Source organism: Coloeus monedula (assembly GCF_965178545.1).
Source record: "Coloeus monedula genome assembly, chromosome: 4".
Taxonomy (NCBI): domain Eukaryota; kingdom Metazoa; phylum Chordata; class Aves; order Passeriformes; family Corvidae; genus Coloeus; species Coloeus monedula.
Window position 1 is genome coordinate 24332384 of NC_138784.1, and position 21076 is coordinate 24353459.

Below are 21076 nucleotides of genomic sequence, written 5' to 3' on the forward strand. Positions count from 1 at the left end.
AAGAGGCGAGATGAGGCTGCCAGGACTCAGCTGGTGGTCTCCAGCCAGGAAATTACACCCTAGACTGAGCAACATCCCCATCTCTGAGGTGACTTCGACAGGGAGTCACAACAGCTAAAGGGCCCTGAAAAGACTCGAGACTGAGTAGCTCTCTTCTTTCTCCCTCCCCCAAGAATTGTTGTTCCGGGTCAACAGAGCCAAGGGCAACTGGCACAGAAGACATTGCTCTCCAGGCAAAATGAGAGCAGGAGGAGGAAATAGGACACGAGAAGTAGAGAGATGATGTGCCCCTAGGCCAAAAGAGATGTTGTGGAGGCCAACGTGGCCTTTGAAGAGCTCCTGCTCTGACTCCACCTTTGTTGCAGAAGGTCCTAGAAGTCCCTCAGCCCTAGGTTCCACAGAGTACCATCTGCAAAATGGAAAATTTACTTGTTAAGAGCAAGCAGAGGTAGATATTGTCCATCAAGGAGAGGATATGAGATAGGAAAAGGACTGAGAATGCATGGGGAGAGAGGGGTCCCATCATGCAGGTGTCAATAATAGGGATGTCTTTTTGCTATTAGCAAATAATCTGCCATCACACTGCTGAGTTTGTGCAGGCAGATGAGACCACAACTGAGAGCAATTGCCACCTGAACATCATAGATATGGTAATTATTAAAAACAGAGCACAGCCTTGAGCTGCATAAGGACCCCTCCAGATCTGCATAAGCACCCGTAGAAAGCAGTTGCTGCCTCCAGAACAGAAATGCAGTGTTTTCCCTGCTGTCAGCACCTGCGTCAGGCTCCCAGTTTCTCTTGAGATACAGCTCTTAATTGGGATAGATTGTACATTTTCTGCTGCAGCCCAGCCCAGCTCCCAGTTTAATTGCTAGTTTATGACTTAGCCTGTTTTGTGCTTTCCATGCTACTTCTTTCCTCACTTAATCTAACAGAATTATAGAAAGCATTGCTGGGAGGACCTCAGGAGGCCACACAGTTTATCCTTCTGCCCCAAGGCAGTATTTCATTTTCAACAACATCATGTGTCTTTTGCTATCAGGTCAGATCGGTCCAAGATGTATAGTGGATAAAGAAATGAAGCTTACCCAGGGGAGTCAATTGGCATAAAAGACTAAATCCAGCTCTTTAAGTCACCAAAGTTATATCAGAAATAACCCTGGTCCAAATGGTGTCATTTATCAGATCAGTCTTTTAAAAGATGTCCTTTCTTAACTTTAAAGTCTCTAAAATGAACAAATCTCTAGAAGAAACTGTTTTGACAGCCCCATTTCAGTATATTTAATGCTTCATTATGAACAGCAGTGACCACTCCATTGTTAAGACTTAACAGACCACACTGTGATCAGCTTTGAAACTCCTATTAACTCTCACAATAAAACCTGATCTTTCTGGAATTTTACATCCTGAATTTCACTCCACAATAGACTATGTCTGGCAAGACAAAACAGAACCATTAAAGCATCTTTAATATGACAACTTTACACAAATGAATTTCCAGTAAAATTTCAGAATGTCAGACAGCTTCTTAAGGCTTTTTCTTCCAAGACAATTTGACTAAAAATTCCACTTTTGTTTCCTTTCATCTATTAATCTAAGAAGAAATGTCTTGCAGCCTTGGGAATAGATAATGCAGAAATTAGAAGGATTAAAAAAAAAATCAGCTGGTGATGTATCAACCTAAGTAAAGCAGGGCACAAGTATAACAGAGATTCTGTGCAGACCCATGAGGACCAAAGGAGAGGTAAGAAGGAGGGACTCCAAAGAGGAGAGAAATGGTTTTGTCTAATCAAACAAGCAAACAGGAAAAAGGACTACATATCTATTAAAAACAGTTTAAGGCCTGTTTGTTTCCTTCCTCTTTTTCTGAAATTTCAGTTCTGGTTGAGTTGGGTCTTTTCTGTGTTGTTACACTCATGCTGAGCACGTGCAGCACTGCACAGCCGGACAAAGCAGTGGAGCTGTAAGAAGACAACAAGCTTCCTGGTCAGCAGACAGGCTTTCTGTCTTCCTCCCACTGCTCTCCACAGCATCGGTTATTCAGACTGAAGCTAAGCCTATTAGTAGCAAACATGCATCCTCACCCTACAGATGTGACTGCCAGTTAGTAAACAGGTAGGAGAAACTTAATAATGCCTTCAGACTCTTACTCATCCTGCTGGTCCAGCTCACTTACTCACCACCCTGAACTCCTTCACACAGAGACAAAACTATTTCCCACAACCTTCCCATGTTTGGCTCCCCTGTTCTCTACCCACTCTTCACTACTAGCTTCTACAACCAAGGGCACAATTAAGCCAGGAAAACAGTAACAACCACCAGTTGCATCAGGCTGGTACTACACAGCACATTAGCCAGGAAGGACAATATATTATGCTTTTAAAATACATTTGAAAAGGTTGAGATTGTTACTGTCAAACACACCATTTTGAAGGACATTAAACTGTGTCCACATTAGTGCTGGAAATAGTCCTGTAAAAAGCAAGCTGGACAACATGCCTTAGACATTTTCTAATTGTAGTTATGGCCTGTGGAAGAGGGAAAGGGGCAGTGGGTGAATCCCTACTGTTAGCTAATTAGATCATACATTTCCCCTCTCAGACAATACATCTTTCCCTGCATGGGCAGCATTTTTCTTCACTACTCAAAAGCAGCTTCCCTATAAATCACAAATCACCACTGCAAGCATTCCCTTAATGAGCTCCTCCAGCTTTTGCATTTATTTTATAAAACAGCATTCACCAATCTTCATCCTACTTGTGAATTTGAGTGTTTATTTGAAGTTATGGGAGGTCCTTCTGGTGCAGAGAGATGGACTCCCTGGTTAAAGATCACATAGAATTCATTTTATTACCTATTCCCAAGGAATCCATCCCCCCATGATACACCATGTCACAGGTGACATACACTTCTGGTATGTTATTTTCAATATGAAAAAATATGTGTCTTGTTTTGTGATCACATCATCAATAGAAACAGGGGAAATGAGATACCAAATGAAAACAAACCTTCTTTCGTTCTTTAACTAGATCAGCACAGCATCCAAAATAGCTTTTATTCTTACTAGTCAGAGGTACCAGCACTTGCAAGCAAAAGTCTATGCAGCCTATGTAAATCAAAAGAAAACACCCAGGATTAACAAGAAAACCCATGTAAGATACAAATGCCAGTAATGCCAATCCAATTCAAAAAAAGCTGGTTCTGTCATTTTTGAGTTGGCTTCTAGCAAAAGAACCTCTTGTTTTCATTTCTTGAAGATTGAGCTGCTACTCATCCTCTTTAACTGGTATTCATGCTCCCTAGTGAGTTCCCAGCATCAACACACTGTTGCCAGTGAAATGAGCCCGGTGCTTCTCCAGATTCTTGAAGTGCTTAATAAACTCTGCTACAACATCTGCAGCCATATTTCTTACGTTCAATTCAATGTACTTTTCCTAGCACTGGGCATAACAATGATTATAAACCACATGTATAAAAGTCTTGAAACACAGATTCCTGAAAAGACTGCCTGAAAAATCACTTAGTGCTCAGTCTGTACAAAACAGCTTCCCTTGCCCAAGGGAGTCTACCCTAATCTGGAAGAGAATGGTTAAATTTTTGAAACTCTTGGTGTTAGGTTCAGTTACAAGGCAGTACTTTACCACAGATGTTTTTGCATACTGCATTAGCAAAGACTCTTACATGCAACATCAGTACTCCACACGAAAAAGCAGCTCTCTCTAGGCTTTTACCCTTTCTAATATGAAACTTCTAGCCAGACACAGCTGAGTCAGAGTAACTTAGCCAGGCTGTCTTTAATTTCCTTAGTCTGTTTCCACTAGCAACATCAGAACTGTGGTCTTTTATCTGAAATTCAATGACAAGCAGAGAGACTTTAATAAGAGGACTCTGATTTTGAGATTGAGAACTGAACCTAATCAGAATGGTATTGCCAAATTCAGCTGACAAAAATGACACAATATGTAAGATGATAAAGACATGAAGAAGAAAAGGTAATTTGTTATAAGTTTTAGAGTCATCTTTAGAATAGAAAATGTATTGCTGCAATTTGACTCCATTTTGCAGTTAAGCCAATTTGGATGTGCCTGCAGGAAGCCCTTCCTGCTCACTTCGAGGGAGGCGGCAGCCTCTAGAGAACTCCTGTGACCTGGGACCAGCAGAGGGCACTGCGTCACCAAGTGACAGCGGTTGGACGCGACACAGCTCCCACCAGGCAGGGACAGTGAGCCACGCCAAAGGAAAGAAACAGATTCTGGAAATTAGAAACACGTATTAGTCACCGGCATGTCAATCCTACAGCTGATAAGGGCAACACTGTTAAAACTGGCTTCCAACTCTGGGCACTCCTGGAAACACACCTTATCCAGCTCTGTCTCCACACATCTCAGTCTCCAGGTGCTGATTCTAGGGCATAGGCCTCCTCCTGAAAACGCTTTTCAAGGGGTAGGGCGAAATGGTTCCTGCCCTGCAGTGTACGTATCAAGGCTGGCTGAAGTCAAAAAACATTCTGTCAGCTTCCTCTCTCCTTTTCCAAGCCTCTAAATCCTTGCTTGTAGCAGCAGGAAGTCTGTTCAGACAAAAGATATCAAAGCAAAGAGCTGGCAATTTCCATTCTGCCTTCCCCTTTCCCTCTCTGCCTCCTCCAACCTAGCAGACTTTCAGTGAGCAGAGAACCAAGTTCGAGGACATGAAAGGAATGCTGAGGTAGCAGCTTCAAAGAGTGTCTTTCCACTTGCTTATTTCTAGTTTATTTTGAATTACCAGAGGATGACCATGAAGTAGCAAATAGCTCATATTTTTTCTTCTCTCTGTATTCAGTCCAGCAGGATTCCCAGTACTAGAAGAAGCTCAGAGGATAAATAAATCATACCAGTCAGGCTAATGAGTGAAAAGTTTCCACTTTCTCTTTGTACAGTTGGTGGAATAACTTTGCCAGGATGTGGAAAGGGGCCTCAAAATTTTTCATTTCCTTCTGTAAAGAAATAAGAAAGTTGTGAATGGCAGATGGAATAAACATTTGACTATTTCTGCTCTGCTTCACCAAAGAAGGATTAAAACTGAGTTGGATGACAAACAAGGGGAAGAGAGTCCCCAGTTGGCCTGAAAGAGAAGATAACTTTACAAACATCCCCTTGCACAGATGGTGAAAGGAGCAGATACTCACCACTGACATCTCACAATATTCCAGCCCATGTTTCTCAGCCCACTCCTGTGCTTGTTTCTGCTCCACAACTCGACGATCAGCTAGGTCTGTTTTATTCCCCACTAAGACACCTACAGAAAAAAAGACATGAAACAAAAGGAAAAAAACCCAGCTCATCAATGCTGCTTGTAAGCCATAAATGCTGGAACACTTGTAGAAGTAGCTCAGAAAGTTGGAGGTGTGGAGAACAGCCTATAACTACCTAGAAAATATTCCAAAAAAGGAAACATATTCAAGCCTTACCTGCTTTGTGATAAAAGCAAAGGATTTGGAGGAAGCATGTCTGCCTTAAAACAAATGCTCTATGCCACAGCTGAACAAAAACAACTGCTGTCATACAAGAGGGGAGTAGATAACAAGGATCACACCCATTCTTACCTGGGATGTGCACCCCAACTGCTTGAGCCCTCAGCTTCTCCAACCATTTGTCACAGTTGTCGAAGGATTGCTCATTAGTGACATCATACACAAGGCACAGGACGTTGGGTTGCTCCCACTGCACAGCAAGAAAGGAACACTGTCAGCTCTAATGAAACTGATGTGGTCAACAGCCAGGCTGTAAACACAGCAAACGCAGCTGCTAAGATGAGAATAAAAAGCCTAACACCCAGGAATCCTATGCCCTGGCTGAGGTTTCACATTTCAGTTGACCCAGCTAAATCACTGGCATTGGGAGAGGTGGTCTTGCTTTCTTCCCTAGTCCTGTCTGTACAGTCCTGCCCCTTTACTTGCATCAGCTCTGGCACTCATCTGATCGCCAGGGAAGCTGATTTTTCATGCTGAATCAGCACAAAATTAATCCTAGGAAAAAAGTAGAGAGGTTTTCTTCCAGTTTGAGAAGCTGAGCCAGCTTCTAGAAGAGTCCCTTCCAAACCAGATTTAGAGCAAGGGCAAAAGCAGAATCGCTCTTGTAGACAATGAACCATTAGGTTGACTTAGCTGTCTTATGAAAGCTCACATCAATTAACTGATTCTGCTTCTCAAAATGAGATAACACAGTAAAGAACCATACAGGGAAGGTCACAAATATGTGAAGGAAAAAACCCAAGGGCAGGATTATGCTCAAGGACAAGAATGAGTTCTGTTGGATCAAACACATCACTGTAACACAAAAAAAAATCCTCCCACTGTTGAAGTTGGAGCAAAACAGATGTTTTTCTAAGAAATAAAAATAACTTTAAACAACAGTACATAGAAATTTTCAGTTAAAATTCCCTATTTCTTTTATAAGAAAACTGCCTATCTACTTTCCTTTCTCTGGAAAGTATTTCTTCTAGTACTTATACAAGTTTTAGAGAGGTAGAACAGGATGCGTTGGCAACTGAGGTAATTGCTCCCATTTACACTAAAGACAAAGTTTGCTACATCTGCCAGACTGGGGAGCTCAGATCTTCAAAGCAAAAGCACTTCTATGGAAGAAGAGGACTGTTACATAAGACTTACCAGTTTCTCCAGCATTTCAGAAAATAGATCTTTTCCTGCAGAGTCAAAAATGAAGAATTCCTGAAAGCGGAAACAGAAATAAAGCTCTTGCTAAGAAAAATGCAGTGTAGGGAAAGGTTTTGAAAGTAAATACTGCAACTTGTAACTCCAACTTCTTATTTAGTACAGCAGTGCCACGTCCCTAAGGGACAAATTCCCTGCACTGAGAAAACTCCAGATAGTATGAGAAAAATAAATAGCTATTTTTCAAGTATAACCAATAAAAGAGTTACTTCCAAGGCCCCAAGTCCGGTTTCCATCCCTACTGGAAACAGAATATGTGGAGTGGGACAGTAACCTCTACTATTTATACAAAATTATACAGATTCCATTAATGGGAGTATAGGGCATTAAGGAAAAATAATAGATAAGCTTCAGCTTCTGTAGTTCCAAGAATCATGAACTAAACCTGAGTGCCCTAAAGGACAGAACAGAATCTCAACAAAGCTGGCTATAACTTTGGTTTAAATGCTGTGTTGGATACAAGTATAGAAAAATTACATTTTTAAGACTAAACTAACCCTGGAGTATCAGCAATTATACATGATCAGCCTCATTTCCCTAATGCAACTTAATTGCCCTATGAACATGCATAGTGATCTTCCCCAGAATGAGACTCATGTGGGGCTTGAGCTTTGAATGTCTCTGACCCAATTTATGTCACAGAAAAACTCACCACACTATCACTTGTCTCTGGAACTGATACGGCCTTCACCAACAGTTCTATGCCTGTTGTCTGTCAAGAAGAATCAGGAAAATGAGGATCAGGAGAGTTTTTAAGAGCCTGTCCAACTGCATACCAACTGTGCATTGGATTAAGGCAATTCTTGTGAATCATTACAATTCCATCAAACACAAGACTGCTAGAAACTCAGCAATACTCCTCCTAGCTCTGGTAACTTAATCTCACCAATATGTCAAGGACTCATAGATTTGCTCAGTTGGGGGAAAAAGGAGGAGAACCAAAGAGATTTGCTTATATACAGCTCAGAGTATTAGCTGAAGTCTGCAGGTCTACGTTCACTCTCGCACTGCTGCTCTAACGCATGCCTTAGAACGTTTTGCACTAACCATGTGATGAGTTAACATATGGGACTGAGATTATTTGTGCTTCTTCCACCTTTTATCTCATTCTGCTTTGTAGCTCATTTGTTTGTTCTATTTCTATCCTTAAATTCTGGTTTTCATCTTTATTTCAATGAATAAACAGATTTTAGGGTTTTTTTTCTCCACACTCATATTTTCCTTTTTTTACTTTACTTATATTTACTTTTATTTTTATCCTGCTTCTGATTAGTCATCACCATTGATTCTTACACTGAAAGACTGCAAACTGTATCCTCTTCATCTGGGAACACTTTCTGTAGATTATAATTATCTTGGGGCTATGCAGCACATCTTGGTGTTTGCACAGTGATAAGCACACTGTCCACATGCACATTTAATAGTTGGAATTAAAAGCTTTCTCCTTCAGCAATGCTTTTTCATAGAGTACTCCCTAAAGGGGGAAGCTCTCTAACACTACAAAACCTTATGAAAACATTGGTTCAGCAGGAAAATCACCAGATTAACTAAATTATTCTGCCTTAAGTTAAGTTTCAACACCAGCACCTACATAATGCAGACTTACAGAACTTAAATGCTTTCTCTTCAGGGTGTAAGAAAGAAAACCCTCTAAGATCCCACCCCAAATGTCTCAAAATCATATTTATTTTGTTCTAGGCCTTCAGTTTTCCCATTCATTTTAGAAAAATGTTAGATAGCCGTCTGAGCCTGTTATATGCTTACCAATGTGTAGTTCTTCTGAAAATGAGCCCCATCACTGTGAAACATCTGGGCTAAAGCACTCTTACCCACAGCTGGATCTCCTGCAAAACCAAAACCACAAAATATTTGTTTCATAGTAGACAATCTTATTTTTCCTCAGTTCTGCTACTATCACATGTTGTAAGAGCTTGGATGCTCTAACCCTGAATACAGGCAAGGTAACTGTCACATGAAGCACAAAACAATCTAAAAGGTAATACTCACATGAGGAAATTAATATTGCCACTATGCGTACTGGGGCTGACATCTGATTTCTGACCTATGCACAACAGCAAAGGACTGCCAGATCAGGGTGGAACTGCTGTTTGTTCTAAAATTCATGCCTACGCCACAGCCCTTACCTAGGAATTAAAATTTCCCAGATATGTTATCATGTAGAAAAAAATGCAGTGTGATAAGGGACACTGGGCTTCCTAGGAGGCTATTTCTTCTCCTCAGGTTACCCATTTCCCCAGACTCACATCCTTGTTATATATTGAGATGAAGCTTCTCAAGCTGGTAACATTCCTCAATGAACTGTTCTTGCTGACCCTGCTAAGAGAGCAACTCTTGCTGACTCAATGCTGCTGGTGGCTCATTAGTTGCATCCTGGGCATAACAGAAGCAAACGTCAGAGAGAAAGCACATGGCTGGAGAGAAGAGCCTGCTGATTCATCCCTGCATGGAAGGAAAACCAAAGGGCTTTGGTTTTTGCTCTTCTAGAGCCAAGGCTTTCTGATATGGCTTGCACAACACTTCAGGCAAACCTGACAGCTGCCTGCTTTGGCCTGCTCTTACAAAACTCTGTGAAATCCAAAGCAATCTCAGGATTACAGAATATACTGAGTTGAAAAGATCACCAGGTCCAACTCCTGGCCCTGCACAGGACCACCCCCAAGAGTCATGTGCCCAAGAGTATTGTCCAAATGCTTGCTGAACTCTGTCAGGCTTGGTGCTGTGACCACTTCCCTGGGGAGCTGTTCCAGTGCCCAACCACCCTCTGGGTGAAGAGCCTTTTTCTAATATCCAACCTAAACCTCCCCTGACACAACTTCAGGCCATTTCCTCAGGCTCTGCAGAACTTACATATGTCCATATTACTTCATGAGAAAGATCATAACCCTTTCTAAACAAAGACTTAATGCTTCCAAAGAGCTTCTAATTTCTTCACATAATGTCTCACTAGCCTGGACAGTTAAAAGGACAGGAGCCAGTAATTAAATACCTCAGTGGTTCAATCTTTACTCTTAAAGGTACACTCATAACAGCCAAGCCTGGAATACAAGTTTTTACAGTATGTTGTTAATAAATAAAGCCAGAAAGGAAGTATTTTACATTATGTTGTTAATAAATAAACCAAGAAAGGGGTATATTTTTGACTCTATTAGAGCTTCCTAATGGTGTTTTGAAGGAAATTGGTAAAGCTCTCTGCTCACATACTATTACAGAAGAAGAAGGGTGTTTTGGATAGTGACAATTACCCCTAGATGCATTAACCAAATGTAGTTCTTGTTTAAACATTTTTAGCATACTTGCTTACTTTGAGCTCAGTGGGGCTCATAATATTTAGACAGGAAAATCTGGTAAGTCAGCTTGTTTGTTCTCTGATCAGTTCAAGCTTGTGCGGAAGACAACACTCTGTTCTGAGTGGAAGCTATTCTGTATTTCAATAGACAATTAGATCTGTCTTTGTAAAATGAGATAGAGAGGCACATATTGCTCCAAACTATGCAGGCATCAGCCAGCACGAATTCTTAACTAATGCGTTGCCTTCCTTCTACTCGACAGCCCCAGGTGCTCTCTCCCTCTTCTTACTCTTTGCCACCATCTTTAGTCCATCACATCACTACACTTCCTCAAAGTAAGTTTCCTTGCCCTTTTTAGTTTAGTCTCATGTGCCAGTAGTGCATCGTACAGTACATATTTGATCCATATTTCTGTTACCCTGCCAGAATCTGTAGGGTCTTTCTAAAATGCCTGCTACTGCCAGCTGTCTCTCTACAATGAAAACCTTTGTGTAGTGTCTCCATAGCAGGCTCAGATAACAGATTCTTTTACTTCGTGTCTGTAAATTACCCTTGAGATACACAGGAATCGTCTTCTATTGTCAATTTAATAGTCTCTGCTTTGCTAATAAAAGCCCTTTTCCCCTGTTCTCTTTGACCATGGTGTAGCTCCCAGTTCTGTGAGTCACTGGCTCTTCATAACCATTTCCTTAGGTCCACAAGAGTTCCCAGTTCCATTCCTGATGGGTTTGCTCCTATCTATGTAATAGCATTATCTTGTTCCCTTTAGGTTGTTGTGGTTACTCATATATTAGGTCCCTTTCACTACAGTATTTTTTTCTGCAACAGAGAATCTATTTTGCCTGGTCTGCTTCATTAATTTATTATTTTTAATAATACATGGATATTATTGTAGCACACAAGAGAATGACTTATGGGATAGGACATTCCTGTTCTTTGTGCTGTGAACAGAATTGAAAAGGCAGCTCCAGACCCAATCAGGATTAAGGACATAAACAGATCATCCAAAGAAAACTCATGTGATTTTAAAATGGCCGTGGAATTGGCCTTTGGTAACGCTAAACAATGAAACTGGAAAGACTTCAGCAAAGCCAGTATATTGGGAGCAGGAAACTTCCAAATTGGAAATGATGCTTACATTTCAAGTGTAGAAGATGGGCAAGATATTCATGCTGCTCACAGCAGTAGAGGCACAAAGGAGATTAATTCTTCTACCTTTGCCAAAGACCACAGCTGGCTTTGTGTCAGTTGATGGCCAGCTGCTTCTGAGGTTAAAAAAGGCAAACTTTTTATTCTGGATGAAAGCATTTGGAGCGAAGAGTTAAACCTGGGAGTTGACTGCACACAAAACTTTTATGGAGTTGTGCTTTTGGCTGAAGCTGCACTGAAGCTTCAATGTAGAGGGAGGGGAAAAAAATAAAAAGTTTTCCTCACTCAGTGTTAACAGCCAGCTGTACTTACTTTCAGCACCTCCATAATCCATCCTGACTAAATAAACCAGTGTCTTCACCTCACTTTTTTCCCAGGTTAGCCTCCAAAGTACTTGGAGAAAAAGATGCCACTGTGAAGTACACATGCTTCATGCTCCTACTCTTGGTTTAGGCTTTACCTTTCTATCATATTCTCAGAATCATCCTAATTTCTGACATGAATTTTTCACGTCAGCAAAAAGCAAGACTCACAAATGAGACGGGACTTAGCTGCCTACACTGCTCCCTTCACAGTTTCCCCAATCTCTGCGCCCACACTGCAGAAATACTCCTTTTGATTTGGGTTTGGGGTTTCTTTCCTCTTTCAGAGCCTGTCCTTGCATTTCAGCCGGTCCAACTACACCTCACACCCTTCCCGGGCACAGCTCGGCTGCACGTGGTAGCGGGGGCGGGCACCGTGGTAATACCACACACAACTTCGACTCCTCCCCAGGCAGCCGAGGTCCTCACTTCTCTCCCGTCGCCTCTCTCCCTACCTCTTCTCCGGCGGGGCGGCCCCTCCACGAGGGGCTGTGGGAAGCCGGGCCGCCGGCGCTGCCGGCCTCGCCCCACCCCACGGCACCCGCTCTAGGCCCCTGTAGCCAGCGGTGTGGATGGGAGCGGGCGGGCCAGACTCACCTGCCAGCAGGCACTTGGCAGCGAGCTTCACCATCGCGCCGGCCCGGGGCAGGCGGCAGGCCCGGACGGCGGCACCGGGGGCCGCCACACCGCCGAGCCGCGGCCGTGGCAACCGCGTGGTCCTGGCAACCGAGCGTCCACCCCCCCATTCCCATTGGCTGGGGGCTCTGCTCATCAAGGCTATCCGCAGTTGTTATTGGTTCTCTCGATTTTCCCCGCCCACCAGGCGTGCTGGCAATCAAATCCGACGTCCCGCCCCTCCCGGTAGCACCGCGGCGCTGCGGGAGGTGCGAAGGGGAATTCTGCCTGGCAATTAAGGACGTCATCGGGAGCCGGCTTGTTATTGGGTAGAACGCAGGGGCCCGTACCACGGGGCTGAAATGACCCTCTGCGGGCACGGCAGAAAATGATAGCAGTTACGGGCAAAGAGCTGCGGCAGCACCAAGGCGGGAAGGGACAAGCTGGGGGAGAAGCCTCCACTTCCTGCCTGTGAGCCCCCGGCACGCGATGTCCGTGCCGACGGGCCTGGGCTCCGTGCGCCTCGCCGCGCATGCGCCCGCGGGGAGCGCGGCCTCCCCCGGCCCGCGCGGCCTCGCGCTCGGCGCTGGCTCCCCTCAGGGCTTGGGGCGGGAGCTGCAGCAGCCTCCGAGCTCCAAAGCCGGCCACGAAGCCGGCTCAGCACGTCGGGAACAGGCGGGTTTTGAGGCCTCTGTGACCCTGTGGAAGTGGAGCTGCGCTCCTTCCCTGCCCGGGTCAGCGGCTGATCGGCTCTCCTTTCCTCCAGCGCACGCTTTCCCTTGTGTTTGGCTGTGTTACTGGACTCGCGAAGAAAGTCCTCTTGGTCGCTGATTTCTTAGCTGTTTTCTTCTTAGTATTTCAGAATTTTGTTCTTTTTTCCCCCTTCTTTGTTAATTTTTGTAGCCTTTCACACTGCTGTAGGTTAATTTATTTATTTGTTTTTTCTTATTTTTAAAATATTTCTACGAAGCTCTCCCTTGGCTACTATTAAATTATTTCTATGCCCTTATTTCTATTCTTTGCCCTGATTTTCTGTCTTCCTTAAGCAGTGCAAGTCAGTGGATTTCGGGTGGGAGCTGAAAAAGGTGACCATGAAACTTTTCCTCTCCTTCCAACCCATTTGAAAGAAGTCTGCCATCAGAAAGCATGCCATTAATAGCAATCCATATATTTTTTAGTCTCTAAACTTTGCTTGGTTGCACTCTGGATTGTTTATTCTGGAGCACTGAATGTGCCTAGTGTGGAAAGCAGCAAGCAAGCTTGGGAAGAACAGAATAATCAATAATACATCTGTATTTGGGTTATAACATTGGACATTCCAAGGGTTGTTTTGGTTGAAAATAAAGTTTTCCAAGTTTTGTTTTAATGTCAAGGTAGTGCCTGCTTAGAAGGCAGCTTTTTTTTACCTTTCCTGGGACAAATTATGTGTTTGGGACTTTGTGACATATCTGCCAGACACCTAGCCAGGGAAGCAAATAACATAAAAATAAAGAGAACCTGTAGCTAAATCAAAGGAGTCTTCCATATGCACATAAAATAACATTGTTTCTCTGATAAAAACATGAAAGGGACTTCACTAGCCTGAGTGGGCCGACTTTAATTGGAGATGATGACTGTAGTAAAATACAGTGATGGAGTCACTACTGGTTGTTCCTTTAAAAAGGAAAAGAAAAATTAATCCCTGGTCTCATTATTACTTTCCCTTTTTTCCATCCCCAAATCCTCCATCACATAAAACAGATGTGGGCTATTGATGTTCTCCATCATTTATGTCTAAATAGCTTACTTCCTCTTTCATCTTTTCTGCCTTCCACTCCATCCTCCAAGAAATTCACTTGTCTCTGTGTTGTTCCATTTTTGCAATCTTTGCATTATCCTTTGTTGTCCATTTGTAGTATTGCCCCAGTTTACTGACAGGTCTACATGAAAAGGCTTTGAGGCTCCATTATGATGTACTTGAGGTTTATTGATTGTGGCTGCAGTGTGGTGGTATCCATCAGCATTTACTGAGGTCGCAAGCATCCCCTAGCATTTTACTCTGGGATCTCTGGAACAGAAGGCATAGATTATGTTGGAAGTGAGATTTTCATTGCTATTGAAAAATTCTGCTTGGAATCTGGATATCTCCTTTCTGCTTGCTGCTTTCCTATTAGCACTCTGTTTCTTTATCCCATTCCCTCATTTCCTACCTCTGCATGCATGTGTGCACAGAACTCTTAATGGACTTGTATCCTCTCTATTTCTTCTGTCCTTTTATCCCACACTATTTTTTTTTTACCCAATCTATCTTTTCCTCTGCCTGACTTCTCATAGGTATAAGTTGTTCCCCTGCCAGCATTGACAGTGATAGATTAAGGATGGAATTACTTATCTGCACCTTGTAATCCAAACAGAATCGCAGTCTGCTGTTGGCAGTCCACAGGGGTTGCTGCTGAATAAATTGGAATGCCAGTAGCTGTGCTCACTGAAGCTTCTCTCATCTCGAATATGTGAGAAAGAGGGGAAGAGGAATCCTGTGGATTGAAACAAAAAAAATACCCCAACAACAGAGGGTGATGCCCTTACCCTATAGAAGTGTTTATTAGGTTAAATTCTCTATTTAGCAGCTGAGGAGGAATAGAACACTCTTTTCATTCACACATTTAATTTTCCCCTCAAATGAAACAAGATTATTTTGAGTGCCCCTTCTCTCATGTGAGCAGGATAGGTTTCCCTGACAGCCACAAGACCCTGAAATTTGGAGTCCCTTTCCTTTAGGCAGTGGTCACAAACCAGCAGTCAAACTGCACGTGTCATGTGTAGCTCGCATTTCATCCGGCTGCAGAAGGCAGCGATGGTGGAACTGCAGCTCCAGCAGGAGCGGCAAGGAATCTCAGATACACAAGGTAAGGCTTTACATTGAGGATTAAAGTGAGGTCATGCAGTCTTTTAGACTGAGGTATGGTTGGTGTTCCAGATTCTGCTGGGCACTGCATAGGTCAGTTCATTATCTTCTTCGCAGAGCATACCTGTTAAAAAGTGATTTTTTTCTGAGGCAGGATGCACTAATATTCCTAGGACTTGTTTTCATAGTTGTTCATCTATTGATTCAAACATTCTGGATATGATCAGATATGTTCAGCATGAGCAGGTTACAACCTGTAACTTGGACATGCTGCCTGATAAAAGCTACTGAGGAAGAACTGTAGCTTTCTTTGGAGTAAGCAGTGCTTCTCAGGAGGGCATTAATGTTGAGGAAAGGGAATTAGTAGGTCTTTCTGCAAGAAATCTCTTAAATACAAAGTATTTAATCAGTTCTTTTTTAAAATCTTATGTTGCTAAAAGGAAACAGTGTGACAAAATGGCATCAGGAGTATCTTGTGAATGAATATTCAGAGTTCTTGTGGCTTTTAAAATCTGTATGGATTCTTATAGGATTGACTATGAATGTTTACTGGTATGTCTGGAGAGCTGTGAAAACTGCAAGAAAGGATGTGTAAATTTTATTGTAGATTTCCATTCTTTACACTTCCCCCAAGCAGTGGAATAAATAGATACTCCATCTATTTTGAGGGCTACTTCATTTGGCATCCCCCAAAACTGGCTTTTATTTCTCTTCAGAGTGGGGCTATTAGCACAGAAGTGAGAATTTGGATGCTTTCTCTAGCTCTGTTGATAACACCATTATAGTTCAGGTCTTCAGATTTTGCTCTTTTGTGGTAGGGGCTGAGACAGAGATCTGAAGGCTTTTTGGCTGAGAGTCGGTGCATTGAAATGTAAGATGATTATAAAATGGTTGAATCAGCCAAAGGATTTGTTGGCAGTTACAACAGCCCTTCTGACTGATCTGGCATATCTGCCATTTGTTTCTGATCTACACCGTTGGGAGAGTGGAAGTTAGATATGGATGGCAGTCGTGGCATCAATGGAAAGTGGGAAATTACTAAATGTAGGGTAGGTACCTCTACAAGATGTAAACTTGGTTTGAGTATGCTAATCGTAACTGTTATGTCCTAGCTTTTGATGAATATGAAAGAAGGGAAAGATTTCTCAAGAATGCATTCAAATCCACAAGGATGAAGATAAAGAGAATTTCCGGAGAGTAATTATTCTGCATGTGTCTGGAAAAATTCCAGCTCAAATCTTTTTTTTCTTGTTTGTGCGCATGGAAGCTTAAAAAAGGGCCAGGAAGAAACCCTGAAATCTTGATTTAATTTTTAATAATACTCCCCAAAGCAGTAGATAGTGGATTGTTGATCAGGGAACTGGAACATCACACAACAGAAAGTTGTCTGGATCTCTCCGCGGCTGAGTGTCTGTGACAGCCTGAGGGCTTGCTGTGGCCTTGTGTGTGGCCTGAGCCCTCCTGAGCTGCGAGCGCCATTATTGGTTGTGCTCTCCTGCACAGAGCTGTGCACAGGGGGACCAGATGCTGGGGAGGGAGCACCGAGAGTGCTCCTGCATCCCGGAGAAGGGGTTAACCTGCCAAACCGAGAATACATGAATATGTGACAGCTTTAAATGAGCTACCCAGAATTCCAGCATGCCAGTCATTATGTGCTGATGATGACTATGATAGCAGCTGGGGATCTTTTTTTGGATCTCTAGCTGCTGTCTGCTTAGAAGGCAGATGCTAGGCTTTCACTAATGCTGTATCTTATGTTAAAAACTGCAAGACAGATTATATTCAAATAATGAGATTTATTAAAAACTGGAAATTTATGTTTGGGTTTATATCCTGTGTGGTTTTTTAGGCTTTGAATGTTCAAGGTTTTCTCTGCAGACATGACAGCTAGAATTTTTGTCCCTTTGCTGAAAACTAAGATTCAACCATATGACTCCAGGATTTGGAGGTTTAATGGAGGAAGGAGAAGAGAAATATTTGAGACTCCTAATTAAATTTTCAAAAGTTTGTAACACTCTGGTTTCTATTCTCTTCCCTTTTCTAACAGGCTAAATTTTTGGGCACCACCTTTTTCACCTTAATTATGTCCTTTCTTTTCAAGGTCAATTTATTATAATGGATTTGTATTATAATAAATTATCTTCTGCTCCAAGCTTTTCAAATCCTCACTCTGATCATCCCAGTGCTTCCTGCTCTGGATTTCCTTTTCCTCAGACCCTGAGCTTCAGTGTTGTTCACCCTCTGACCTCTGTCCCAGAGCTCTCTGTCCATTTACCTCCATCTGCAGAAGCAAGGCTCCTGCTCCTGCCTTCCCAGTAGCTGCTCACACCAGCTACTTCCTTCCCATTTGTGACTGAGCCTCACTGGTCAAAATCTTTGTGGCTTTCTTCCTACAGATGTAGGGTCTTGATTCCTGCTTCTGATGAAGCCTTAAACTTCTGGGCTACACAATGAACTGATAAAAATTCTGAAGCAGAAGGATTCAGAGCTTGTAAAAATAGGATAAAAAATTACGTGGGAGCCCTTCATTGTTACTTGTTCTATGCTTTGTATTCAACAGACTAGATGGAATTTCAGGTTAATTTTGACCTATCAGACCTTCAGTGGGAGATAATTTAAGTTCTGTTGTATCAGTTACCTTTCAAGCATTCAAAATGAAGATACATTTGAACACTGGGATTCTCAACAGCCTAAAAAAGATAGAGACTCATGAAAGCTGTGGGCAATGTCTCCTAAGACTCTGCTTTGCTAAGAAGGCTCTCACGTGTGAACAAGGAAGTTAATATATGCAGAGAGAACAGAAAAACACTGGCTCTAGTAATGGAGGTTGTTACAGAACATAATTGAACACTGACTGCAGCAAAGCTAAAAGGAGACTTGCATTACAATGACAAAAAATCTTTATTTTTTCCCCTAACCTCTGATTTCAGCTGTCTGACTAAGAGCAGGTGCTGGGCAATAGCTCAATTTCAACAACCCATTGCAGCTGAAAGAGTAGATGCAATTGTGCTGTATCCAGCAAAATTGAAAATTGCTTTAAAGGAGAGGAATGCAAATGTTTTTAAGACAGAAAATCTTCATTCATCTGCAGAACGAAGCATAAAATTAGCACAGCCTCATAATTTTTTTTCCTCTTTATAAAGCAGTAATAACTGTGAGGTAATTTGCTATTACTTATATATTTTAGTATCTTTCTAGTGATACTTTTTTTAAGCTGCATTGCGTTGTGAATACACAGGGAGTAGAATTTGTTAACAATTAAAATGTTATAATTAAAAAAATCCTTCCAGACAATGTTTCCAAAACCTGAAAATGTCTGAACCACTTGGGTTTTCAGCAACCCATGGACCTTTCCTCCAGTAATCAATGGTTAAGCCTTTGACCTCTGATCCTGCACCCCTCGTGGCCTGTCTGGAGTCACAGAATGGTTTGTGCTATGAGGGACCTTAAAGATCATCCCATTCCAGCCCCAATGCCACGTACAGGGATACCTTCCATTAGACCAGGTTGCTTCAACCCCATCCAACCTGGCCTTGAACACTTCCAGGGATGGAGCATCCACGGCTTCTCTGGGCAACCTGTTTCAGTAAAGAATTTCTTCCTAATACCTGATCTAAATGCATGTTAATAGAGAGTTACTGTGTTGTACCCTCTGAAGGCCTAAGTTAAAGCCAGTATTGTGCTACTGTAACACCACTGAAACCAACTGCATTTCTGTACATAAACCTCACAAAGCATCTTCTGGAGTTAAAAACTGTTGTTGCAATAAGAGTTGAACAAGCTGATTCAGGCACTGACAGGATCCTTTCACTTAGATTTTCCTGGGTGGGAGACAGAATAGATTTAGGAAGGAAACTTCTTTCTAGCTGCGTGTTCCATAGGCTTATTAGCTTAGGCCTTCCTGTTAGGTCCATAGGCCTTTCAGTATTTATATTTGGATCATCTGATCCATTTATTGTTGTAGCTCATGCAGTTCCTTCTATTTTTCTGGAGAAGGAACTCTAGTATTCGTATTTATATTAACTTCTGTCTTTAAGGGTGCATCAACCTTTGTTAAGCTTTGCTACTTTATTGACCAGAACAGCACTAACCAGAAATGTGCTTCCTCACTTGCGAAATAATTATCCCACATTAAGAGATCCTACAGTCTGGGAAAGTTTTGGTGATTGATCTGTCATGCAGACAGCTAACCCTGTTTCGACACATTGGCTTCACTTTCTTGTGCTTAGGAGAAATGTTGTTTGAAATGTCTGAGCCCTAGAGAGTGTTGGGATTTCTAAAGGGCGTGTCTCTTTGGAAAAGGGAATCAGCTAAAATGCTTGTTCAAAATGAAGAAGCAGGAGCTCAGGTTCAAGCCCACGTTAGCAAAGAGAGTCCAGGACTTAGAGGAGGTATTTAATCACCAGCCTGTACTAAAGCCTGTGCTCTTCTCTCTATGTTGAACCCATGGCTCCTGAGTAGGGTTAGAACAAGAATGTCAGCATGTAATTTAACCACAGCTGGATTTTGGTGCGGTAGGGCATGCCTTATAATTTCTCTTTCATTTGAAGTTGCTTTATAAATAAAAGAATGGCTTCTCTATCTGCCAGCCATTTAAATCTCAATCTAGGATTTTAGAGTCAAATGAAGTTACTTTGTGCATTATGCTCATTAATAAAAATTTTGTGGGCTAACTTTTTACTTCAATGAACCTTTAGGCATAATTTTAGATGTTGTTTTGTTAAGGCAAAACTTGTTGCAAATATTGTGCAGTGATGCACTTTGTCATTCCATAACAATATTAACTCTGTTTTGAACATAATGTTATTAATGTTTAGATTATATGGCACAGAGGCTCTGCTAAAACTGTGTGTGTGTTGCAGGAAAGGGAAACATGAACTGCATTGCCAGTCTTATAAAATATTTAGTTCAGTTAAAAAAGGCAAAAGAAGCAATGAGCAACCTTTGCATTGATAAAGTAAAGGAAATGTCGAAGCAATCGCAGGACATTAGGCAGTGTTGAGCTTGGGACTGGTGGATAGACTGTAAATATAAATCCTAGTTCAGCTTCTGCAAAGTGAACAGGTGTTGTGGCCTCCAGTCCATTGATTCCCAAAATAAGACATGTGGAAAATTGCTGATCCATGAAACTCCATTAAGAGCTTGGCAGGACCCTTAATGCATAAACAATTATGCATTTGTTGGTTAAGGATTTAGTAATGGTAAATGGTGATTGGAGAAATCTTAAGAGTTGGTGACAGTCTGCTAATACAAACTCTTTCTGTTAAATGCTAATGTCATTTGTCAGGCAGTGATGGTTTAGCTATGACTTGAGGATTTGGCTCTTCTTCCTCTTGAGTTGTAGCTCAGAGCAAGCAATTTCTTCTCTAGCAGTACACAATACCAGTATGAACAAGTAGTGTCTATTTTTTTAATGTGTCATTCAATTGTGTCTCATTACAAACCACTGGATATGAATCTAAGTAAAGGATATGTACTGATTATTTTAAAATTTGTCTTTAACATGATGGCTGAAGTATTTTTTTTTCTTTCATAACTTCTACTGTATTACAACAGGGAAGAAAATTATGGAACACTTACTGTTCAGGGCAAAGAAGATATAAGATTGCAATTAAGAAAATTAAGGTAAATGTTTCTTAGAGAAATGTAATTTTGCTCCTTTGCTTATGCATCTGAAAATTAAAACATCTTTCTTCATGAAATAGTAAATTGCAGGGTAATGTGGATTTTTTGTATTTGTCTAGCATACTATAATCCACACTGTGCAGAAAGCCTGATTAAATTTTGTAGCAAATTCTGCTTTCTTCAGGCTTTACTGTAGTTTCTGTGACAGTCTCAAAGACATTAAAGCAAGAGCAATATGAGAATGAATAATTCAATATTTTGTATATAAAATGTTTTGTCTTATATTTTGTTGTAACTTTAAATTTTGCATTTGTTTGCTGTATTTTGAGCCATGTCTAGATAACATCCAACTAACAGGAAAATTATGAAAATTTTTGTAGATTTGAAAGGAAACAGTTGAAAATTTGGGAGAAATTTGAGTGGG

General features: G+C 41.7%; 1 protein-coding gene across 1 annotated transcript; it reads right to left on the bottom strand.

Moving 5' to 3' along the window:
• Positions 1–3673: 3673 nt before the first annotated feature.
• IFT27 (intraflagellar transport 27) lies at positions 3674–12238 on the bottom strand. The gene is made up of 7 exons (XM_082280625.1): positions 12126–12238; positions 8474–8553; positions 7362–7421; positions 6647–6706; positions 5582–5699; positions 5165–5274; positions 3674–4972 (listed from the first exon to the last, which is right to left on the bottom strand). Exons 1-7 carry the CDS (start codon positions 12157–12159, stop codon positions 4874–4876), a joined length of 561 nt encoding a protein of 186 aa, XP_082136751.1. The 5' UTR covers positions 12160–12238; the 3' UTR covers positions 3674–4873.
• Positions 12239–21076: the final 8838 nt, after the last annotated feature.

Bases quoted from the DNA above. Each gene is read 5' to 3' on its own strand.
- IFT27 (XM_082280625.1), bottom strand. From the start codon at position 12,159: ATGGTGAAGCTCGCTGCCAAGTGCCTGCTGGCAG. The intron at 8,554-12,125 runs GTGAGTCTGGCC...TTGGTTTTGCAG, and splicing joins TGCCAAGTGCCTGCTGGCAG to GAGATCCAGCTGTGGGTAAG. The intron at 4,973-5,164 runs GTGAGTATCTGC...ATTTCTTTACAG, and splicing joins AATATTGTGAGATGTCAGTG to AAGGAAATGAAAAATTTTGA.